Source organism: Bos javanicus, chromosome 25, assembly GCF_032452875.1.
Source record: "Bos javanicus breed banteng chromosome 25, ARS-OSU_banteng_1.0, whole genome shotgun sequence".
In the NCBI taxonomy this organism is placed as follows: Eukaryota; Metazoa; Chordata; class Mammalia; order Artiodactyla; family Bovidae; genus Bos; species Bos javanicus.
The window spans coordinates 3,525,693-3,546,429 of NC_083892.1; the positions used below are offsets into that span (position 1 = coordinate 3,525,693).

Below are 20,737 nucleotides of genomic sequence, written 5' to 3' on the forward strand. Positions count from 1 at the left end.
CCGAGATTTGAGCTGGCCCAGCCAAAGGCGCTGGCTGCAGGCTGGGCTGGATGGGGTGGTGGGTGTCCTGGAGCCTGGCTGCAAGTCAGGAGCTGAGCTGGTCCCCAAAGGCTCCAAGGCACAATTCTGACCACAAGTGCCGAGGGGGTGGGGTGGGGGGGAGGGCAGAGCAGAGTGTTTTCCTGGAAGCCTCCAAGGCAGGGGATTTTTCTGGACTAGTCCAGCCCCTGGCACCCTCCCCTTCTGCCCCATCAAAGGGCCACTGTCAGCGGCACTCAGGCCCCACCTACCGACAGTGAGGCCCAACCTGGCGCTTCAATCCAGCATCCCCCAGCACATCTGGCCTTGACGCTGCCAGAATCTGTGGCTGGTGTGTCACATTCCCTTCCTGTGTCTCAGCCCCTCCATCTAAGACACAGGGAAAGCGGTCCAGAGCAAAGGTCGGGCAAAAGGACCCCAGGACTCAGATTTGGCATATCGAGGTTGTGCCTATGAGGCTCGGAGAAGGGCTGTGTGTGTGTGGCCTCCCAGAAGTTCTTGAAATTGGGATTAGCAACCAACAACAGCACACTTAAAGAGATTTCACCTAAAAATGCAGATTTCCAGTTTTCCCTGAAAAATCGCAAGTTCTGGCAGGCTGGGACAGGTCATCGGGGCTGCCCTCCCTAGGTCTCGAGAGGCTCTGGGCAGGTTGGGGGGCATTCCTTGAGTTTAAATCACCTGCCTGGTGTGTCCTACCCCATCTAGGTTTGGAACGCTTGGTCTCAGTCGATATTCGCTCTTTTTTTTTTTTTTTTTTCACAAAACACAGGGATCTGCAAACTGGACCGGGCTGGACCGCGGGACTCCTATGACTCTCTCCCGGTCGCCTGGTCGGGAGGGCGGCCGGGTGAGGACCAGCCTGCCGGGCCTGAAGACCCTTTCGGCCAGGAGAGGAGGCGGGTCTCCGCCGGCTCCGCCCCGGCCAATTGGGGGGCGGCCCCGCCCCCGGCAGCGGCGGCCCCGCCCCCCGGCTCTTAAGGCGGGACCCGCCTCGGGCCAGGCGACTCCGCAGCCCGAGCCCGGGGCAGGGAGAGACGGACGCCGACTGCCTCAGGATCTCGCGATTCGGGACCCCGGTAGCCGGGCTGGGAAGCACTGAGGCCGCGGCACGTCCCGCCCGGCTCCCGCCGCCGCCGCCGCCCGGTGAGTGTTTGCTGGGCTTGGGGGCTGCGGGGTGGGAACGCAGGGCGCCCCGGGCGGGCTGTGCACACGCGCCGATCACGCGCGCGGACCTCCCACCACCGCCTCCCCCCACCACCACCCCCGTCCGCTGCGCGCACACGCACCCAGGGCGGGCACGCGGGCCCCCAAGTCCTTGCAAGATCACCTGGGCCAACTCGCCGTGCGCCCCAGCCCGTCCCCCTATCTGGTAGTCCTCGGGCGCCGACAGCTCCACAGCCCGGGGTGAGGGCGCGCGCGCGCCCGCGCGCGCGCGTACGCGGCTCACCGGCCTGCGGGGCTGCGAGCAGACGAAATAAACACCCCCTCCCTCGCTTCCTCCTCCCACGGCTGGGCCCTCCGGCATGACCAGTTTTATGAATCAAACCCCTTTGAGGGGCTGGCTAGGACAGTCTTAGGTTACTTTTACCTCCTGGAGTGACACAGTCTGGTTCTGGTCACAGATAACCCCCAACCCCGATCCCCGCCCCCCTGTGCAGATCCACGGCCTGGGCTCGGCGCTGAGGGCCCCTGTCACTCAGGGCAGAGCATGGGGGCCACAGGCATGCAGCCCCATTGGAGCCGGGTATGGACCTTGCCTGGCCGGCCGGGGTCGTACTCCAGGTATTAGGCTGGCCCATCTCTGCCTCTTCCAGGGAAGGGGCTTTGCTCAGGCTGAGAACCCAGTGGCCTGGAGCCAGCCTAATCTATTGTGTCCCTGGGCTGGCAGCCCTGGGGCCTGAAGGCTGCGAGGTCCCCTGTGGTCACTGGCAGGCCAGCTGATTGGTGCCAAGCATTCTGCCTCACCCTCATTCGTTAACGATTACCACACCAGGGTCGCTGACTACCCCTCCCATTGGGGTTGAGGGGTGGAGTGTGAAAGGTGGGAAGGAGGAAGTGGCCCTGAGGGTCACTCTGCTCAACTTCTGCACCAAGGGCAGGTGAGGCTCCGGACAGAGTGTGGCACCAAGACCCAGAGCGCCCCCTCTCCAGGCCGAGCCTCCAGGGCCGGGGGCGGGGGGCGGGGACTCAGCTAAATCTCGAGGTCCCATCCCACTAGGCTAGACTTTGGGCATTGGGGACACAGAGGGGTGGCTGGGCAGGTGACCTCCGAGTGGGGTCAGTAGGTTCAGCGGGCCATGATGTCCAGTACGGGCCCAGCTGTTGGCAAGGCCCAAGAGGGCTGAGGCAGGCAGGCGCAGGGGGATGGGAGAGCAGTCTCCTGAGTTTGCGGTCTTCTCCCAAGGGAATCAGCCCCCAGAGCTTCTGTAAACAGAGTGTCAGAGGCAGGAAGAGGGCTCTGGTAATGAGCAGCCCAGCTGGATTTCCTCCAGACCATTATCTGCCCCTCCACCCCCCGGTCCAGGGAGGATGAGCACACGCGTGCCAGGCTGGGGGCCCGGGCACTGACTGTCCCTACCTCCCCTGGCCTCCTGCAGCTGCAGACTGGGACCTGAGGGTCCAGAGAGTCAGCTTGGGTGGGTGGCCCAGGGCAATAGCTGGTATGGCACCACGTTCTCCAGACCCTGGACGTGGAGGAGGAGGGGTTCGACATGATAAAGTCCCTCAGACAGTGCCCACACCTGTGCTTGCCCCAGGCAGATGTCCCCAGGGAGATACCCTGGGCAGGAGAGGGGTCCTGACCACCTCCACTGGTTGGGGAGCTAGGTCAAGTCCCAGGTAAAGAGAGCTGAGTCCTTGTGGGGACTTTTAAGTGGACGCCACCCCTGGGCCAGGCAGCTCCTGAGATCAGGGGGGCAGGGTCTCAGCTGGGCCCTGGAGGCAGCTCCCACCTCAGCAGGCCAGCCAGCCAGTTCTTCTAAGTGACCGGAGGGAAGGCTGGGTGAGCCCTCTGCCCACAGAAGCAACCCTGACACTGGCAGGCCCTGAGCTCATGGGAGGGACAGCAGTGCCACTTTACGGGGTTAATGATCCCTCCTGGAGCCCCCCTCAAGTCCCCTCCCTGGGCCAGGGAGCCCAAGGCTCTGCACTGCCAAGAAAACCAGCTCCCCTCACTGCTGTGGAATTTGAGAGTTCTTGGAGAAGGGGGAGGGCGTGTGTGTATGTGTGTCTCAAAGCACAGCCCAGTGGGCGTGTGTCTGGCGTGGGCATGTGTCTGCGCGCGCGCGTGACCGGAGCACGGCTGTGTTTAGGGGCAGGCAGGGGTGCCCTGAGGGGGGGCGGGGGCTCGGCCTCCTTCCTTTTATCGGTTTCCACATTCCAGAGGCAGCCGGACTGCTTTCTCTCAGCTGGCTGGGCCGCCTGGCCGGCCAGGCCCGTGGGCCTCCCCCGCGTTTCCTCATTCCAGCCTCCCCGGGTATGAGGAGGCTGGAGCGGGTACCCCACACAGGCACCAGGCCACCTTAGGACTGGAAGTGGGGGCAGGCGAGGGGCCAGTTTTTTCCTAAGGTGGGAGACAGCCCCCACCAGTCTCCTCCCGGGGAACGCAATAAGGCTCTGACATTCCTTGGAGGCTGCCTGAGAGATTTAATTAAGAAGGAAGGAGGGAGCTGGCCTGCGCTGAGAAGAGGCTGCGGTGGCCCTGGGGCCCACATGGGCAGCAGTGAGAGGTGAGAGGCAGGGTCGTGGCCCGCCCCTCGACCGACGCCACCTGCCAACCGATCAGCTCACAGACCCTGCAGAGGGCCTCCTCTGCGGCAGGGTGACCAAGAGCCCCAGGCATGAGGGCATCAGAAGAGCAAGCATCCCTCTGGGGGAGGGGCTTCTACCTCCTTCTCACACCCCGTCTAGGCTGCACACAGCCTGGGCCCAGCTCACTTGGGGCTGGTGGCCTCCCTTGGTGACTAAGGTCTGTCTTCCCCTGGCAAATTCAGGGTTAATTGCAGGGTTAGGGCCCTACCTGATGGGTGTCTTGGCCCTGGGTGGTGACAGGGCGGTGAGGAGGCCCCGTCTCTGAGCCCAGCCCCGGTGGCATCATACTGGCACGTGCCGATGGTGGCATCTGGACCAGCCCATTCTGAGTTGGGCCGCAGGTGTCCTGCAGGGTGGCACCTGCACTGACCAAGAAGGCGCGTCCTGCTGCCCCGAGGGCTCCCTGGAGCTGGCAACTGGCCTTAGTCACTGGTTTCCCTCCCCTGGGCTGACAGGTCCGGCGGCTGCCAAGTCACCCACAGTGCCCCAGACGGCACCCACCCAGAGCCAGCAGCTCCTGCCGTGGAGTGGGGCGGGGAGGGGGCCCGGCCCGGCTCTTCCGGTGCTGCCAGCTCAGGGATCAAGGCTTCCGGGGACAGGGAGACAGGCTGCCATACAGACTGCCTGCCTCGGCGACCCTCTGCCCGAGGATCTGTGAGGCCAGGCCAGGCTAGGCAAGGAGACCCACCCACCCAAAGAGCTTCTCTGAAACACAACTCTGCCCGGTGTTCACCCCAGAAAATCTTACTAAATTGCCTGCGGGAGGGCTGGGTCTGAGCACTAGAACTTTTCTAAAGCTTCCTGGTGATTTTCAATATGCAGCTGGAATTGAGAAGCCCTACAGGTGGGAGATGGAAGGGAAAGGAAGGGAAGGCACCCGGATGAAGTCGTGGTGTGGTGTGTCGGGCCCTATCCACAGCAAGAATAGAACCAGCTGGAGGTGGTGACACCAAGAGTGGTGGGCCCACCCCCCCACTGGCTTAATCACAGGGCAGGGCGAGGACCCCCCCACCCTCACCCCAAGGGCTATCTCTGGGGAACCTGAGGCTCAGTCCCCTTGGCTCCATCCACCAGGGCCCAGGATCGAGACCCCTGCCTGCTGGGCCAGGGGCTGCTGCCCGCTAGGGATGGGGAGGCGGGTGGACCCAACCCGGACCTGGAGCCTCCTCAGACACGTCAGCGAAACCGGAGCCAGCCGTCCTGGCTGCCGGCACAGTCTCGCCTGCCTGGGGGGTTGGCAGACTCCTGGGCTGGGCTACTGCCAGGCCCGGCCGGCCGGCGTTGGGAGCTGCGGGGTCAGAGCCACAGCCCAGACCCTGGGTACCCACTCTGAAGCGTCGGGTGCAGGAAGGGCGTGTGCCCACTGATGTCTGCCTGTACCCACCCCTGCCCACTGAATAGGCACGGAAGATGCTCCAGCCTCAGGTCTGGAGCCTGGGTCCGCCCACTCGCCAGTCCTGCCTGACCCAGGGCCTGTTGTGTGAGTAGGTGCCCGCAGGTGTGTCCCATGCTAAGGGGTGGGTGGGGACACTCTGGGTCCCTGAGAGCTGAGATGACCACATTCTTACTCACAGAGTCCCTCCTCCTGCTCCCCACCCCCCATCACATGCTGAAGTGCCGGCCAAAGGACAGCTCACTTCCCCCCACCCCCCTGTAGAACGAAAGACGCCCCCAGCACCGCCCCAGCCTGCTTGCTCCAGCTTCTCCCACTTTTCCATGCCCAAGCACGGTGGGCAGCCCGTGTGTGGAGGCCCCACCCTGGGCCCACAGGAGCCTTGTCTGTGCTGAAATGTATGCATCATGGCTCCCCCACCCCACGCGTGCAGGGTTTCACGGGTGACACCCTCAGTAGGTAATGTTTACTGACCCACTTATTTAGAAACCACTCAGAATGTTCTCCAAATACAAACTAAACAGCCCTGAGACACAGGGGCTGTACCCACCCCACACCCCCTGCTTTACAGATGGGAACTGAGGCGAAGGGCTGGGGCCAGGCGGCCAGTACAGGCAGTTGGACCCCAAAGCCCCACCCCGGCTCGGTCCCCTGGTGGGCCCCGTAGTGGGGCCAGGCCAAGGCAAGTCCATGAGGAGTGGGCAGGCCCTGGACACTCTGCCCCCAACCCCAGGGCTGTCGCCAGCACCCCCACACACCCTCTGCAGAGGGCGAGGTCCCACCGCCCTGTTGGGAGTCAGCAGATCAGATATCAAAGCCCAGGCCCCTGGTCCTTCAGAGCTGCTGAAATTGCAAGGGCCAGGGCAGCCGTGACCCCGGGGAGACGCTCCCGCCCCCAACGCACACACACACACACCAGCACGCGCCCAGACAGGCGGAATCGCTCCCAGAACTTGTTAAAGGAACTTCCCCATTTCAAACAAACAGGAGGACATGGAACCACAACCCCGGGTGCTCAGAGCCAAGTCCAGGTGAAGCAGGGCTGGGGAGACACAGTCCACAGGTGAGGAGGGAGCTCAGAACGTGTGTAGGGGCGGAACTGGCCTTAGGCTGCCCCACCACCACCCCTCCATGGTCAGCCTTTACCCTCTGGGGCCCTCTCATTGGTTCCTGGTGGCAGAGCCCCCAGAGCTGACTGCCCTGAGATGTCACCTTCCCAAGCCTCAGTGCCAGCCGCTCTCTGGATGGGGGAAGTGGGGTTCAGGTGAAAACACTAAGCCCTGCACCTCAGGGCTGGGAGGCAGGGTGGCTGCTGCCTGTGGGGTCTCCCCACCAGAGAATGCCACCCCCTACCCTCCGCCAGCTCGGCCAGACAGACCCCCAGCATCCCTGCCTCCCCCCGCCCAGGAGGACTTCACTGATTAAAGGGCCAGCAGACTATAGAGGGAAGCTCAGAGTCTATGCCGGGCCTCTCCTCAATGCAGAACGGGAAACACACCCAATATGCATCTCAGGCCCCCAGAGACCATGCCTGGCCTCTCGGTGCCAAGCACCCCAGCCCTGGGAGGTGTCCTTTCTGAAATGCCCGGATGGACAGACGGGGAAACTGGGGTGCTGAGAGGAGCCTGCTGTTTGTGACCTCACACCTCGAATGCCCCTGACCCAGGGCTGCCAGACTGGAGTGTGGGGCTTTTAGCTGTGACCTTGTGTAAGGCCCAGGGGGAGCTGAAGCTGTAGGGGTGGCCGGGCTGGCTGTGGGTAGGGACTCCCCTGTCCCCGAGCCTGCCTACTCCCGTCCTGACCCTGCTTGCCCCCTGCCAGGAAGGCGACTTCAAGGGGAGGTGGCTCACCCCAGACGCGGGTGAGGGGGCGGGGGTCGCTCCCAGCACATCTGGTGGCCAGGCTGTACCCGCCCCTCTGAGTCAGTACGGGTGGAGCGGGCCCAGGCGGGGGAGGAGGCTGGGTGCGGCCCAGAGCCCCCTGGGGACGGCGCCAGCGGGGCCGCGGCACGCCGGGCCTCTGGGTTCTGGCCGAGCTTCCCCCAGTTCACTCAGCAGAGATACTCTCTGGGATGCGGGGAAGCAAAAGCCGACGCGGCCACCCCTCTGGGAGAGGACTGCAGGACCTAGAGAGCACAGACCAGGGCACAGGCCAGGGTCAGGCCTCCGGAGGGTGGTCATCAGCGTTAACGACCGAGGGGCAGAGGGGACCCCGCAGGTGGGCGGCTCTAGGCAGGCCCAACCTGGTTACGGGCTTTTACCCAGAGCTGGCCCGACACCATCGCGGCCTCTGGGGGACAACCTGCCCCTCCTGGACTCAGGTCCAGGAGCCCACGACCCCAGAGAAGGCAGCCTGATGCATGGCAGTGGGCAGCATGCCGGCCGGGGGGGCCCTGTTACCTGCGTGGCTGGAAGGCTGGCCAGTGTGCGGGAGGGGAGGCTGAGCCTCAGCACAAAAGGCCCTTGTGTGAGCTGGAGACACCTGGAGGGGACGTGTGCCGGCCTCTCAGGAGGTCTAGGGGCCCACAGGGCGGGGGGACTGCTGCTAGGGTGGCCCCCGGCTCCCCGCAGAAGCCTAAGTGAAGGGGGCCCGTGCTGTGGCCCCATCCTGTCTCAGGCAGTTCCGGCTACGAGTGGCAGCTGGAGCCGCTAGGAGAGCTACCCCCACAAGGGCAGGACTGGGCCCCGCGTCAGGAGGGCAGGCCCAGCCGCACCTGGACGTGGTTAAGGAGCTGGGCTCCAGCTCAGATTTCCTGGCGGCGTGAAGGCAGCAAGTGCCTGTGCCTCCAGGAGCCCCTCTTCTGTCATCTGGGAGCACGGAGAACAGCTCCCACCTGGAGGAGCTGCTGGGCGACGCTCAGTGCCGCTGGTGCGTGGGGACGGCGGCTGCCGCTCCCGTGCCACACTTGGCCCAGAGTGCATCCTGAGAAATGGCGGGGGATCCACTCTGGAGCATCTCCAGGCTTGGTGTTCTCTCTGGGGACACCACGCAAACCTTATCCCCCAGCCTGCACCCTGGGCCACTCCAGGGAGGCCAGAGCCCCCCACCTTTAGTTCTGTCATCACGGCTCAGAGATGGGGGGGCCTGGAGGCCGAGGTTCCCTGCCTCCCCCTCCCCAGGAACTCTCCTGCTGGCTGCGTCCTGGGCAGGTCTGACTTCGCAAGTGGAAAAACACCGATCCCATAGTTTCCACATGAGGTCTTCCTGCTGTGGTCTCTCCTCACTTGCAGGATGCGGAGCGTGGCGGCGGCGGCCGGGGGCAGCCAGCTTCTCTACTTACGCGCTCGGCCACCTGCCCGCCCGTCTCTCCCGGATGCTGCGGGAGGGGCTGCCGCTCCAGGACCTGCATTCTCCCTCCTTTCCCGTCTGCCTCCGCAGAGATTTTTGTTGGGGGGGTGTTTCGGGGGAGGGCACAGAGCCTGATGCTTTTTGACCAACACGTATTCTCTCTGAGCCGCAGAGAGGCTGGAGGGCTGGAGCTAAGGGGAAGGGGGGCAGCTGTTCGTGGTCTCTGAGCGTTTGGGGGCTGGGCCCCCTCTGTGTGCGTCAGTCAGCCCACCGAACCCTGGTGTCAGCGCAGGAAATGGCAACTGATACCATGACGAGGCCACGTGACCACTCAGAGTCACATAGCAAGGGAGTGACGGGGCAGCGCCAGGAGCCCGGCCCCGGCTCAGGGGACCTGACTCACAGCTCCTGTGTGCTGTCGGGTCTGAGGGTGGGGAGAGGACGGGGGCTGGGAATTCCCCTCCTGACCCTTCCTGGAGTGGCTGTCCCCTGTGGCCCCTGACTCACGGTCTCCCGCTTCCCTCTCTGCTCCCAGGGACCAGAGATGCACTCCAGGGCCCCCCTGCGCCTGCTGCTGCCGCTGCTGCTGCTGCCGGCCCTGGGGCCTGGGGTGCAAGGCTGCCCATCTGGCTGCCAGTGCAACCAGCCACGGACCGTCTTCTGCACCGCCCGCCGGGGGACCACCGTGCCTCTGGACGTGCCGCCCGACACCGTGGGCCTGTACGTCTTTGAGAACGGCATCACCACGCTTGACGTGGGCAGCTTTGCTGGCCTGCCGGGGCTGCAGCTCCTGGACCTGTCGCAAAACCAGATCGCCAGCCTGCCTGGGGGGGTCTTCCAGCCACTGGCCAACCTCAGCAACCTGGACCTGACTGCCAACAGGCTCCGGGAAATCACCAACGAGACCTTCCGCGGCCTGCGCCGCCTTGAGCGCCTCTACCTGGGCAAGAACCGCATCCGCCACATCCAGCCTGGTGCCTTTGATGTGTTCAACCGCCTCCTGGAGCTCAAGCTGCAGGATAACGAGTTGCGGGCACTGCCCCCGCTGCGCCTGCCCCGCCTGCTGCTGCTGGACCTCAGCCACAACGGCCTCTCGGCCCTGGAGCCCGGTGTCCTGGACACTGCCAACGTGGAGACACTGCGGCTGGCCGGCCTGGGGCTGCGCCACCTGGATGAGGGGCTCTTTGGCCGCCTGCGCAACCTCCACAACCTGGACGTGGCCGACAACCAGCTGGAGCGCGTGCCCCCTGCTGTCCGGGGCCTACGGGGCCTGACACGCCTGCGGCTGGCTGGCAACACCCGCATCGCCCAGCTGTGGCTGGAGGACCTGGCCGGCCTGGTGGCCCTGCAGGAGCTGGACCTGAGCAACCTGAGCCTGCAGGCCCTGCCGCACGAGCTCTCCACCCTCTTCCCCCGCCTGAGGCTCCTGGAGGCTGCCCGCAACCCCTTCAACTGCGTGTGCCCCCTCAGCTGGTTCGGCCCCTGGGTCCGGGAGAGCCGCCTGACCCTGGCCAGCCCTGAGGAGACACGCTGCCACTTCCCGCCCAAGAATGCCGGCCGGCTGCTCCTGGACCTTGACTACTCAGACTTTGGCTGCCCGGCCACCACCACCACGGCCACAGCACCCACCACGAGAGCCCCTGTGCAGGAGCCCACGCTCCCGCCTTCCAGCCTGGCTCCCACCCAGCTCCGCCCCACGGAGCTGGCCACTGAGGCCCCGAGCCAGCCACCCCCCGCGCCCCCCACTGCGGGGCCTGTGCCCCCGCCCCGGGACTGCCCGGCGTCCATCTGCCTCAATGGGGGCACCTGCCACCTGGGGGCGCGGGGCCACCTGGAGTGCCTGTGTCCTCAGGGCTTCACGGGGCTGTACTGTGAGGGCCGGGTGAGGCCGGGACCCAGGCCCAGCCCCGCCCCGGCCACACAGCGGCCCCTGCCCCTGGGCATTGAGCCCGCCAGCCCCACGTCCCTGCGGGTGGGGCTCCAGCGCTTCCAGCAGGGCAGCGCCGTGCAGCTGAAGAGCCTCCGCCTCACCTATCGCAACCTCTCGGGCCCTGACAAGCGGCCAGTGACGCTGCGGCTGCCCGCCTCGCTCGCCGAGTACACCGTCACCCAGCTGCGGCCCAACGCCACCTACTCCATCTGCGTCCGGGCCCTGGGGGCTGGGAGGGTGCCTGAGGGCGAGGAGGCCTGCGGGGAGGCCCGCACACCACCGGCCATCCGTTCCAACCATGCCCCGGTCACCCAGGCCCGCGAGGGCAACCTGCCGCTCCTGATCGCGCCCGCCCTGGCCGCTGTGCTCCTGGCCGTGCTGGCTGCCGTCGGGGCAGCCTTCTGTGTGCGGCGGGGGCGGGCCGCTGCAGCTGTGGTGCAGGGCAAAGGGCAAGTGGGACCCGGGGCTGGCCCCCTGGAGCTGGAGGGGGTCAAAGCCCCCCTGGAGCCAGACCCCAAGGCATTGGAGGGTGGTGGGGAGGCCCCACCTGGCGGGCTGGAGTGTGAGGTGCCGCTCATGGGCTACTCGGGGCCTGGCCCACAGGGGCCCCTCCCAGCCAAGCCCTACATCTAAGCCTGGGAGGGACGGACCGCCAGGGCCGGGCCCTCGGCCCCGCTGGAACCAGCCAGGGGGTCTGGTTCCTGCTGCCACATCAAGGAGCTTCTCAGATCCAGACCATGAGGACACGTCAGGACCCGGGCTGGGTGACCACAGCACATCCCGTCTGTCTCTGGACCTTGGTCTCCTCTTCTGTGAGACCTGGAACCCAGGGGATGACCCTCTAAGGGTCCCCCTGCCCGAGTGTCCGGAGAATGGTGTCACCTCGTCCTCTGCAATGTGCAGCCCCTGGGGTGGGGCCGGCCCGGCTGTGTGCTGGTAACACAGGCCTGGGGCTGCCAAGCCCCACACCCCAAGGAGACTCTGGGGGGCCCGTGAAGAAAGCCCCCGGAAAAGAGAGCAGAGGGAGAATGGGACTGGGGATGGGGGCGGGTGATCCTGCCTCGGCCCTGGGGAGCGAAGGAGCAAAAGAAACTGGAAAGAAAGATGCTTTAGGAACAAGTTTCGCTTTTGTTTTTTTTTTTTAATGTATTTATAAAAGATCTTTTCCCATTTATTCTGGGAAAATGTTTTTCAAACTCAGAGACAAGGACTTTGGTTTTTTTTTAAAGACAAATGATGATATGAAGGCCTTTTGTAAGAAAAATAAAAGATGAAAAGAAGCAGCACGTGTGTTTCTCGGCACGGCCCCAGGGTACCTGCACGGAGGCGGGGTGAGGGCTTGCAGGGTCGGCCTAAAGCGGGGAGCTGGGAGCCGGGACCCCGCTTCCCAGCAGGTGCAGGGCCCCAGTCGGCATGCCCTGGGCTGTCCAGCTCATCTGAGGTGCCCTGTCTAGCCTCCCGGGGAGACGGGACCAGGTGGGAGCAGGGAAGGGAGAGGGGCCACTTCAGCCTCGGGGCAGGGGAACGCTGAAGGCAGCCTTCCCCTCCCCAGGCCCAGTTTTCTCCCAGCAGGAGCTGCCAGGCTCCTGGGAGAGGCTCGCAGCAGACACAGACCCCCAGGGGTCCCTCCTCAGGGACTGGTGTGACCAGCAGTGCACCGCCTGCCCTCCTCTGGGGAGGGGTGCCTTGAGCTATGTCCCCCAGGCCCACGACGGCCCTGGACCAGGTGGGGTCAGCCCTGCCTATGGCCCCCTGGCCCCTCCACGTGGGCTCAGGCAGGGAGGCCCCAGCCCAGCTTTCTGCTCCAGCCACAGAGACGAGGCCGTGGTGGAGAGAGCGAGGTCCTGAGCGGCAGGAACCCCGTGGGCAAGCAGGTGGGGTCCCAGCCAGGGCTGCGAGGGGCGGCACCCACAGGCAGGAGGTCTGCTGACCCGAGACTCCCCTCTACTCTCTGCACTGGGGGGGTACCCAGGTTTCCCAGAAACCCTGGACTTTGAGTGTTTTCCTGGAAGCCACCGGCCGAGGCAGGGCAGGACCAGGGAGGCTGTGCACAGCCCTGGCTGGACCAGGCGCTAGGAGCTTGGGGAGAGGAACCAACACAGACACAGAAACACGCCGCCACCTTTTCCAGTCACCCTCTGGCGAGAAGGGAGGTGGCCCTGGGGCCACGGAGGTCCTGCAGAGGCCCGCGCGAGCTTCCCCCAGGCCCCTGCCCACCGCCCTACACAGGTTGTGGCCCCCTGGCCCCTGGGCTCACCCTGGCGGGAAGGAGGCAGCCCGGCCAGGCCTGCGGAGCAGGCCCTGTGGCTCTGGGCGTTGATGTCAGCGCTGGCCACGCGAGGCTCTGGATTCAATTATCGGCTGCAGAGGGTTCTGGCGTGAGCAAGGCGGAGGCAGGCGGGGGGCCGCGGTGGGCAGAGGGACTGGGGTGGGGCCCTCCCCCTGAGGCGGCGGCGGCGGCCCAGGTGGGTTTCCTGTAGGCCTGGGTCCCATTAGCGGAACGGCTCTGGCGAGGCCGGCCCTCCCCTCTGGCGGCCCCGTCAAAGGGGCCATTGTGGGCCTGTGGGGTGCTGCTCAGCGCAGTGGCTGCTGAGGGAATGTTTTCGCTGCAAAGCTAAACCTGGCGAGTGGGGCGGCAAGGGGGGTGGGTGGCAGGGCCTGCAGGAGGCAGGCGGGGCACTCATGCCAGCCCCCCCAGAAAAGGTTTTCGGGCCTCCCATCAGAGGAGGGGCTGGGAGAGGAAGGGGGGACTGGGGACCGAGTAGGGTACGCAGCCAGGAGGCAGCCGCGACCCAGGGTGACCCTGGGTGGGGAAACACCAGCCCCCGACCGGGTCCTCGAGACCCCGGGGCTACGCGCCCTTCAATCCTTCTAAGGAGGGGCTCCCGGGCTGCCCACTGCAGAGCCGACACCTGCTCCCTGGCCCTCAAGGGGCGGTCAGCCTCCTGCCTCCAGGAGCTGGGAGGGGCCGCAGAAGCTCCGGGCCTCCAGGGAACACGCTGGGATGTGGGGTGGGTGCCTCTGGCCAGAGCATGCTCCCAGCCTCCACCCTTATGCTGGCTCCCGGGGTGACCTCAACAGAGAATTGATTTCTCTGGCTTCAGCTTTTATGCCCTGGTAACATCTGGAGAAAAACCTCCATTAGCCTTCAGCCGGGGCCGGTAACTGCTGACTGTTCACCCAGCCTAGGGGCAGGGCACCCGGGACAGGTGGTGTTTCTGCCTCTCCAGGGCCGGAGTGTGAGCTGCTAGGTCAGCCCCAACGGTAACCCCCGCCTCCACCCTGCACAGGAAGTGTGGGGTGGCCGTCTGCCTGGGCCCAGCCTTAGGGATAGGACCTGCCGCCCCCGGGGAAGGGCACAGGTGGGAGCAGAGACAGAGACCCCTGGGAGGGTGGGGCCCTGGGTCCTCCCTGGGAGGGGGCAGGCAGGGGCATGTGCCTGACCCCTCCCTGGCCTCCTGTGGCTCTTACTGTTCTACCCAAATGAAGGTGGAAAATCTGTAAGATAAAGACAACGAGCGGGTGTGGTGGAGGCCTAGGTGATGCCCGCAGCTGACACCCTGCACGATTCCCACCTTCAGCCCAGTCAGCAGCCCCCGATGTCCCAGGGGGTCCCTGTGGGGTTCTGGCTTCTGGGGAGCCTGGGGGTAGGGGGCCCACCAGCTCTCAGGCCGGCCTGGAGGCTGGCATGCAGCCTTGGCGTCCACCAGCTTTGCAGAGAGCTGGAGAGTCCCAGCTCCTCTGCCAAGGGCGTGGGCCCAGTGGGGCAGCGGCCAGGACTGGGGGATGAAAGGGGCGGGACACTGGCCTGGCCGCCCATCTGGGAGTGATTTGAGAAATTCCAGGCCTCGCTGGCCCTGCGAGGCTATTCTTAACTGCTATAATTACAGGGTCAGCCTTGGCCAGTGGCACCATGGGGTCTGGGCATCGTTAACTCCCCCAGGGGCCACGCTGGGGCTGGGCGGGGGCCGCTCCTACGGGGTGGGGGTGGGTAACCAGCAGAGATCAGGGGCAGAGTCTAGAAGGCAGGAAGTGGTGGGGTGATGAGCCCTTGATGGTCAGCACGGACTGGGCCAGTCCCCTCCCTCTGCTGGGGGGCCCACAGAGAAGGGGGTGTCTGGCCTGGGGAGGCCTGGGGGATGAGATACCAGTGCAGCATCAGGGCTGAGGGAGGGGCTGCTGGACACGAAGCCAGGAGGCCTGAGAGCCCTAAGTCCTCTCGTGCAGGGAGGAGGTCCTGGTAGTACCCCCTGGGATCCCCATGGCCAAGAGCAGGCAGAGGCCTCATGCCCACTGTGCACTTAAAAGGAAGGTGGGGGGCCTCACTCACCCTCGCCCCCCTCATCTGCAAAACGGGCCTTTCCAGCTCCCCGTCCTCTCCCTGTGTCGTGAGAGAGGACGTGAGTGGAGGGTCTCTGCCCCCCAACCGTTTCCCCTTCCCTGGGGCTCTCAGCAGGGCCACCCTGGCAGGAGCTCCTTGGGCACTCAGCCTGCCCCCTCACGGTCCGCCCTGCTCCTGGAGCTTGGGCGGAGTGCCGCGCCACCTGTGACTCAGTTTCCCCAGGTGTAAAATGGGAGAGGAAGGGGCTGGATGGACATCCAAGGACCAAGGCCCTGTCCTGGCTCTGACCTCTGCGGGTCCCTGCCTGGGCAGGGGGTTCAGCAAGCCACCCCGAGTCAGAGCTCGGGGACCAGGTTCCGCCTCCTCCTCCCCCAGCCCCCTGTACCTGATCCCCTGAGCCGGCCTCCTCAGGCCCGGGCAGTCTCGGCACCGAGCTGGCTTGGCCAGGACCCCGTGGATGCCACCGTAAACCCTCCTGTATGCACCTTCAGGAGGGTGAGAGGATGAAGTGACTGCCCGCACCCTCGACCCGGCCAGGACTACCAGTGACAGCCTGGGGCCTGGGTTGGGGTCTCACTGAGCCTGCGGGTCCAAGGCCTGCCTCCAGACTCCACGTTACCCCACATCACCCCATGTCCACCTCTTGATCGGAGCCTCGGTGTCCCAGTCCTCAGCCCCACCAGAGCACTCACAGAAAATCAAGCGCATCCCCATGTACCTTGTCCCCCACCTGCCAAATCACAGTCTTCTTCCCAAAGGCCAAAACACACTGGCACAAGCCCCCATGCAGAAGCCTGCCCCTGACCAGCGGCGCGCATTTATACACATCACAGGGCCCTCGACAACCGCCAGCCGACCCGACGCTCCGGCCACTCCTACCTGGGAGAGGTGTCCAGGGTGAGCGAGGTGAGGGCAGCGGAGAAGAGCCGGGTGTCCCAGAGCTTGACTTCACGCTCTCGCATCTGCAAGGAGGGGCAGAGAGGGTCTCAGAAGGGCCCGTGCAGGAACCCCGGGGCCAAGGACACGGGCTGGCACGGGGGCACTTGCCCCAGAGCAGAGCTTGGAGGGTAGTCACGAGAGTTGGGGGCGGGGAGGCGGGGAGGCATGCCAGGGAGGGAGGATTTGGATTTTCATGTCCTGCCCCTTTAAGAACCCATAGGTGACAAGGGGGCGGGGCCCTCCGTGGACTCTGGTCCCTGGGGGTGTCCACCACAGTTCCCAGGGTCAGGCTTAGCTATTGCAAATGGAATCTGCCAGTTCTCAGCGGCCGTCGGTCCCCTGGGGCTCTGAGACCCAGCTGCACACGGGGTAGGGCCGTATATGGACAGGCCTGGAGCCGGCTGCGGCCCCTGCCTTCCAGAGGGGCTTGTCCCGCCCTCGTGGTGTGTATGTCCAGTTTGGCCACGAGGAGCCCTACCTGGTTGAAGCCAGTGGACACAAGGTACTCCTGGGTGCCCGTCCACACCAGCCGGCCGTCCCTGCTGTTCTCATGGGCTGGTGTGCTCTGGGAGAAGAAAGATGGCACTGAGTTCCAGGGCCCTCCTCAGGGGTCCACTCGCCCGAGGGCCCCTTGGAGGGCAGGAGCGGCCAGCTGGGGCCAGCTCTGCACCCAGAGGGCCGACCTGGCCACCAAGCTTGGGCTTAGTCTCTGTCCGGCTGCTCTGTGCACTGCCAAGGCCCTCTTGACGCGGCCATGGGGCTCAGGATGGTGGCACATCCCTGCCCCTGTGGGTGCCCCAGAGGGGGCGCTTGGTTGCTGGTCACCGACCTCTGCCGGTCACCGTCCTCAGGCTCTGGGACCCAGTGCCCTCCTAGAACTTCATTTTCCCGGCTCATGGCCCAAGCCGCCTGCTTCCCAGAGCTGTCGCGAGGATCAACTGAGACCACATGTGATAGGAACAGGCCTGCCACAAAGCGGCGTGCAAATCGGGGGATTACGAGAATTACTGCTGCCTCCTGACACTGCCAGGGGGCCGGGGAGAGGGCCTGGTGCCCAGCGCAGGGAACAGTCACTGGAGGGGGCAGAGCACGGCCCTCCTGTGGTGCTGGGGCTGCCAGTAGGAAGGCTTCCCGGGCCCAGGGAGGGGAGGCGAGTTCACACCGCGGGCGGCCCTGTCCCTGGGGCCCAGGCGGTGGGGGGGAGCCAAGGGGGCCAGAGGAAATGCAAACAGCTCCCTCCCAGTCACCCTGGCCCCTGGAGCCTGAGACGAAAGACCCTGTTACCAAAAATAGCTCACCCCAAACCGTGGCCAGCTTCCTCCAGGCTTCCCACGATCTCCTTGGGAATGAATGAGGGAGGGAGGCGGCTGAGGAGAGCTGGCCCAGCGCCCCCTCCTCAGCCTGCGGAGGCCGACCCCGGCGTGGGAGCCCGTCGGAAATGGCTCCGTGTCGTTCGAGTAGCTTTTCTCACTGCTCCCTTCCCACCCGGCTGGAGTCGGCACAGGAAGTCAGGCTGGAGCCTGAGAACTGGGGCCCGACATCCCTCGCTTCACGCAAGATGGGCTGAGGGGTCGGGGCGAGAGTCAGTTCCGGAACCGGCACCCAGGGTCAGTCATCAGCGTCACTTGGGCTCTCTCGCCCTCTCATCAGTGTGCAAACATCCCGTGTAAGGAGTGCCAGACGGCTCGCACAGCTTTCACACACCCTTCGTTCATTCCACAGCCCTCTCCCTGGCCAGGCACCGCGCTGGGTGCTGGCGGTGGGGCTGGACACTTCTCAGATGGACGGTCACGTCCTGGGTGAGGCAGGACTGCACACTCATCTGCTCTTTTGTAATGTGAATATCCAAGCTGCACGTGACACTGGGCACTGGGGACACAGTGAAACAGAAAAGGGTCCCCACACTCGGAACACGCAGGCTGAAGGGCCCACGTGAACCAAAGAGAAGCAACGACGTGAGCAGGTTAGGGCACAAGCTTCGGGTCAGACTGGCTAGGGGAAAGCCCTGCTGCCAACAGCGTGTGCCTGACAGCCGCATCGTGACGGAGGAGGCGCAGGTGGGTGATGGGGGTGTCTCACCTGACTGTGTCAGGTCAGTTTTCTGACCTGAGCACCGTAACGGACTTGCTACTGCAGAAGTGTTTGGGGGTGAGTCCAGCACACGGCAATGTGCGCTTTCAGAAGCATGGTCATGGGGCACACGAAGTACAGTTGAGGAAAGGGCTAGGGTTTGGGGTGAGTCCAGCACACGGCAATGTGCGCTTTTCAGAAGCATGGTCATGGGGCACACGAAGTACAGTTGAGGAAAGGGCTAGGGTTTGAAAGACATGAAAGATCGACGGGCGCGAGCCAGTGTGGGGACCGGCATCTGCGAAGGATGGGGCCTCGGAGACTCAGGAGGCCGGCACGGGGGTCTCAGGGGAGGGGGTCTCAGGGGAGGCGGTGGCACCCAGGGTCTGCAGAGGTTGTGGGCAGTGGGGGAGCCTTTCCCTCTAGAGGCACAGGTTTGGACAGAACGTTCCTTGGCCTGTGTCTCCCACCTTCCTATTCCAGGCCTGGAGAAACCAAAGGCACAGAGAGGGGAAGCCATCTGCCCCCAGTGACCCAGCAGGGCAGTCGCCCGCCCACCACCTTTCCTGTTCTCAGTAGACGGAGCTGACGGAGGACCGGCGAGGGGACAGGCTCGACCAAAGGCAACAGCACCCAGACCAGAAGCTGCCCGGCAAGCCGGCTACCCCCACCAGGCAGCTCGGGTGTCCAGCTGTCACCCTGGGGAAGCAGGCGGCGACAGGCAGGGCGGTGTGGACAGGCCCATCCAGCTCGCCCCGCGGCTCTCTATCCCCGCCTCGGGCCTCAGAGAGCACAGCACTCAGGAAGCAGAGGCCAGGTCGGAGCTTAGCCTGGGCCCAGCGCGCCTGCTGTGGGTACACCCAACTCAGTCTGCCCAGGGACCACGAGAAGCCCCAGCAACTAGGAGAGGCCTCTATCCCAGAGGTCTGAAGTGACTTTCATTTTCAAACCTGGCAAGTTCTCTGCTGACCTCAGTGGGACTTGGGAGGAGGAGCCTCCCCTAGGGATCCCCAGGTTCTCCTACTCCCGGGGCAGAGGGCAGGCGGCAGCATGGACCCAGCCTTGTCACACGGAGCCCCTGACCGTGAGCCAAGCCTGCGGGCCAGGCCCTGCGGTTCCCCTCTCACAGATGGCTGGGTGTCCTGCAGTCGGAGGAGTCCCCCCTCCTCCGTCCATGTCTCCCCCACACCTGGCCCCAAGGAGAGAACAGGAGGGCTGCGGCCAGGCAGTGCCTGCCCAGCTCCGGCGCATACCCGGCATTCCAGCTGCTGCAGTGCCGCCAAACCCCCTCTCTGTCGCCACGGCAACGCTTCCTGTGAGGGGCAGGGCGGCTGGAGGAGCAGCCCTGAGCTGGTCTGGGCTGAGGGGACCTCCTCCAGTGGTAAGATCCCCCCATCACCCACCCGTGCCCCTCCTCAGTCACGATGCCAGCCCCCAGACCTGCCTCTGTCCGTACCAGGGGTCCTCTGGTTGCTCCTGCCCAGACCGGCCAGCCCAAGCCTCCCCATCCCTGGGCACCCCCTCACCATAGCAGCTACCTTCCCTGGCATGGCCGTGGCTTCAGGGCCTCAGCCACCCCCTCTCCCCAGCCCCTGGGGCCCTGGCACAGTGAAGGGGCTCTGAAGCCCCGGGGCTCCAGAGTCAGATGGACCAAACCTGCCTCTGCCGTGAGCTGTTGTAACCCTGGGGACAAAAGTGACCAAAGGGCTGACTTGACAGGATGTTCAGGAGAGTGGAAGGAGGTTGTGCACACCAAGGGCCTGGGACACAGTAATCCATCATCAATGGACCCAAAACACAAAGCAGGGGGCGTGAGCAGGAGGGAGCCGCCCAAGCATCTCCTGCTCCAAGCTCCGGTTGCCAGGGGCCAGGCCCAGAAAAGACAGTAGGGGGAGGAGCCCCCAGGTCCCAGCCCACAGGGATGGCCCGGGGGGCAGGAGGGGCAGAGGCCGGAGGGAGGGCAGTGCCCACTCTGGTGGGCAAGGAGGGTCCTGGGAGGAGGTGCTCCCAGAAGGCTTCTCCCCCAAGCTGGCCCCTCGGCTCACGCCAACCCGGCCGCCAGCAGCGGTTTTCCTAATGGAAGCCAGGTGCGGGCCAGATGCCCCGGCGGAAGCGGGGGGCAGGGCTGGGCGGAGGGCGGCATTCCAGGCCCCGCTGCCCCCACGCCCGCAGGCTGAGGGGCCGAGCACAGGCACCGGCTCAGGAGCGGCGAGGGGGTGGCAGCCACCCACGCTCTTCCCAGGTCTCCTCGGCCCAGAAACCCCCTTCAGGGGGGCTCCCCCCGCCTCACTGAACTTGCAGCCCTTGGACGGCGGCCACTGCATCTCCACCTCAGTGCCGGTTGCCGCCTCCCCCTCACTGGGGGGGACGGAGGGGAGGAAAGCGCTCAGCTGGGGGACGGGCCAGGGGCGCTGCCTGGCTGGGGCTGGGATGGAGGTGCCCTGCACCGGGGCCTGCACAGACCCTGGCAAGGAGAGGGTGACTGGAGAAAGCTGAGCGGACAGTGTCCTGTCTCCTCGAGCCGAGCCGGGTCCTTCTCTTCGGGCAAACACTGGAGGTGTGCCGCAGAAAGCTGCAGGGAGGCTAGCTGCTCAGGCTGCCCTGAGGCTCAAACGGCTGGCCCACTGGTCACAGGGCGATGAGGCCAAAGGACCAGGGGCCAGCCTTGTGGGTGGAAGCACGGCCAGGGTGGGGCCAAAGCCACTTCTGCTGGGCCTGGCTCACCTGCCAGGACGGGGCCTCCTTTAGGTGGCTGTCCAGTTGGAGGTGGAGCTGACCACCCTGTCCTAGGCAAAGAGCTGCAGCTGGCTGTGTGAAGGGGTATGTGTGCGTGTGCGCCTCGGGGAACTGTGTGTGTGTGTGTGTGTGTGTGTGTGTGTGTGTGTGCGTGCGCGTACTGGGTCGGGGGCATGTACCCCCTGGC

The 20,737-nt window shown here is 65.3% G+C and overlaps 2 protein-coding genes across 4 annotated transcripts in view; one reads left to right on the forward strand and one right to left on the reverse strand.

Annotated features, from left to right (window-relative positions):
• CORO7 (coronin 7) overlaps nucleotides 1-20,737 on the reverse strand; it is a 52,938-nt gene that overhangs the window by 12,106 nt on the left and 20,095 nt on the right. For 2 of the 3 annotated variants that reach the window (XM_061402464.1, XM_061402467.1), the window contains 4 exons: nucleotides 16,223-16,309; nucleotides 15,685-15,767; nucleotides 2,621-2,726; nucleotides 2,309-2,466 (listed from right to left, as the gene is read on the reverse strand). In XM_061402464.1, the coding sequence (XP_061258448.1) occupies nucleotides 2,309-2,466; nucleotides 2,621-2,726; nucleotides 15,685-15,767; nucleotides 16,223-16,309 (434 nt within the window). The remainder of the gene's footprint in view (nucleotides 1-2,308; nucleotides 2,467-2,620; nucleotides 2,727-15,684; nucleotides 15,768-16,222; nucleotides 16,310-20,737) is intronic. The other variant, XM_061402466.1, reaches the window with a different exon arrangement.
• Nucleotides 1,097-11,743, forward strand: VASN (vasorin). Its single transcript, XM_061402468.1, has 2 exons — nucleotides 1,097-1,185; nucleotides 9,069-11,743. Exon 2 carries the CDS (start codon nucleotides 9,078-9,080, stop codon nucleotides 11,094-11,096), a length of 2,019 nt encoding a protein of 672 aa, XP_061258452.1. The 5' UTR covers nucleotides 1,097-1,185; nucleotides 9,069-9,077; the 3' UTR covers nucleotides 11,097-11,743.

What these genes read in the sequence shown, in the direction of transcription:
- VASN (XM_061402468.1), top strand. Translation starts at nt 9,078, where the DNA reads ATGCACTCCAGGGCCCCCCTGCGCCTGCTGCTGCCGCTGCTGCTGCTG.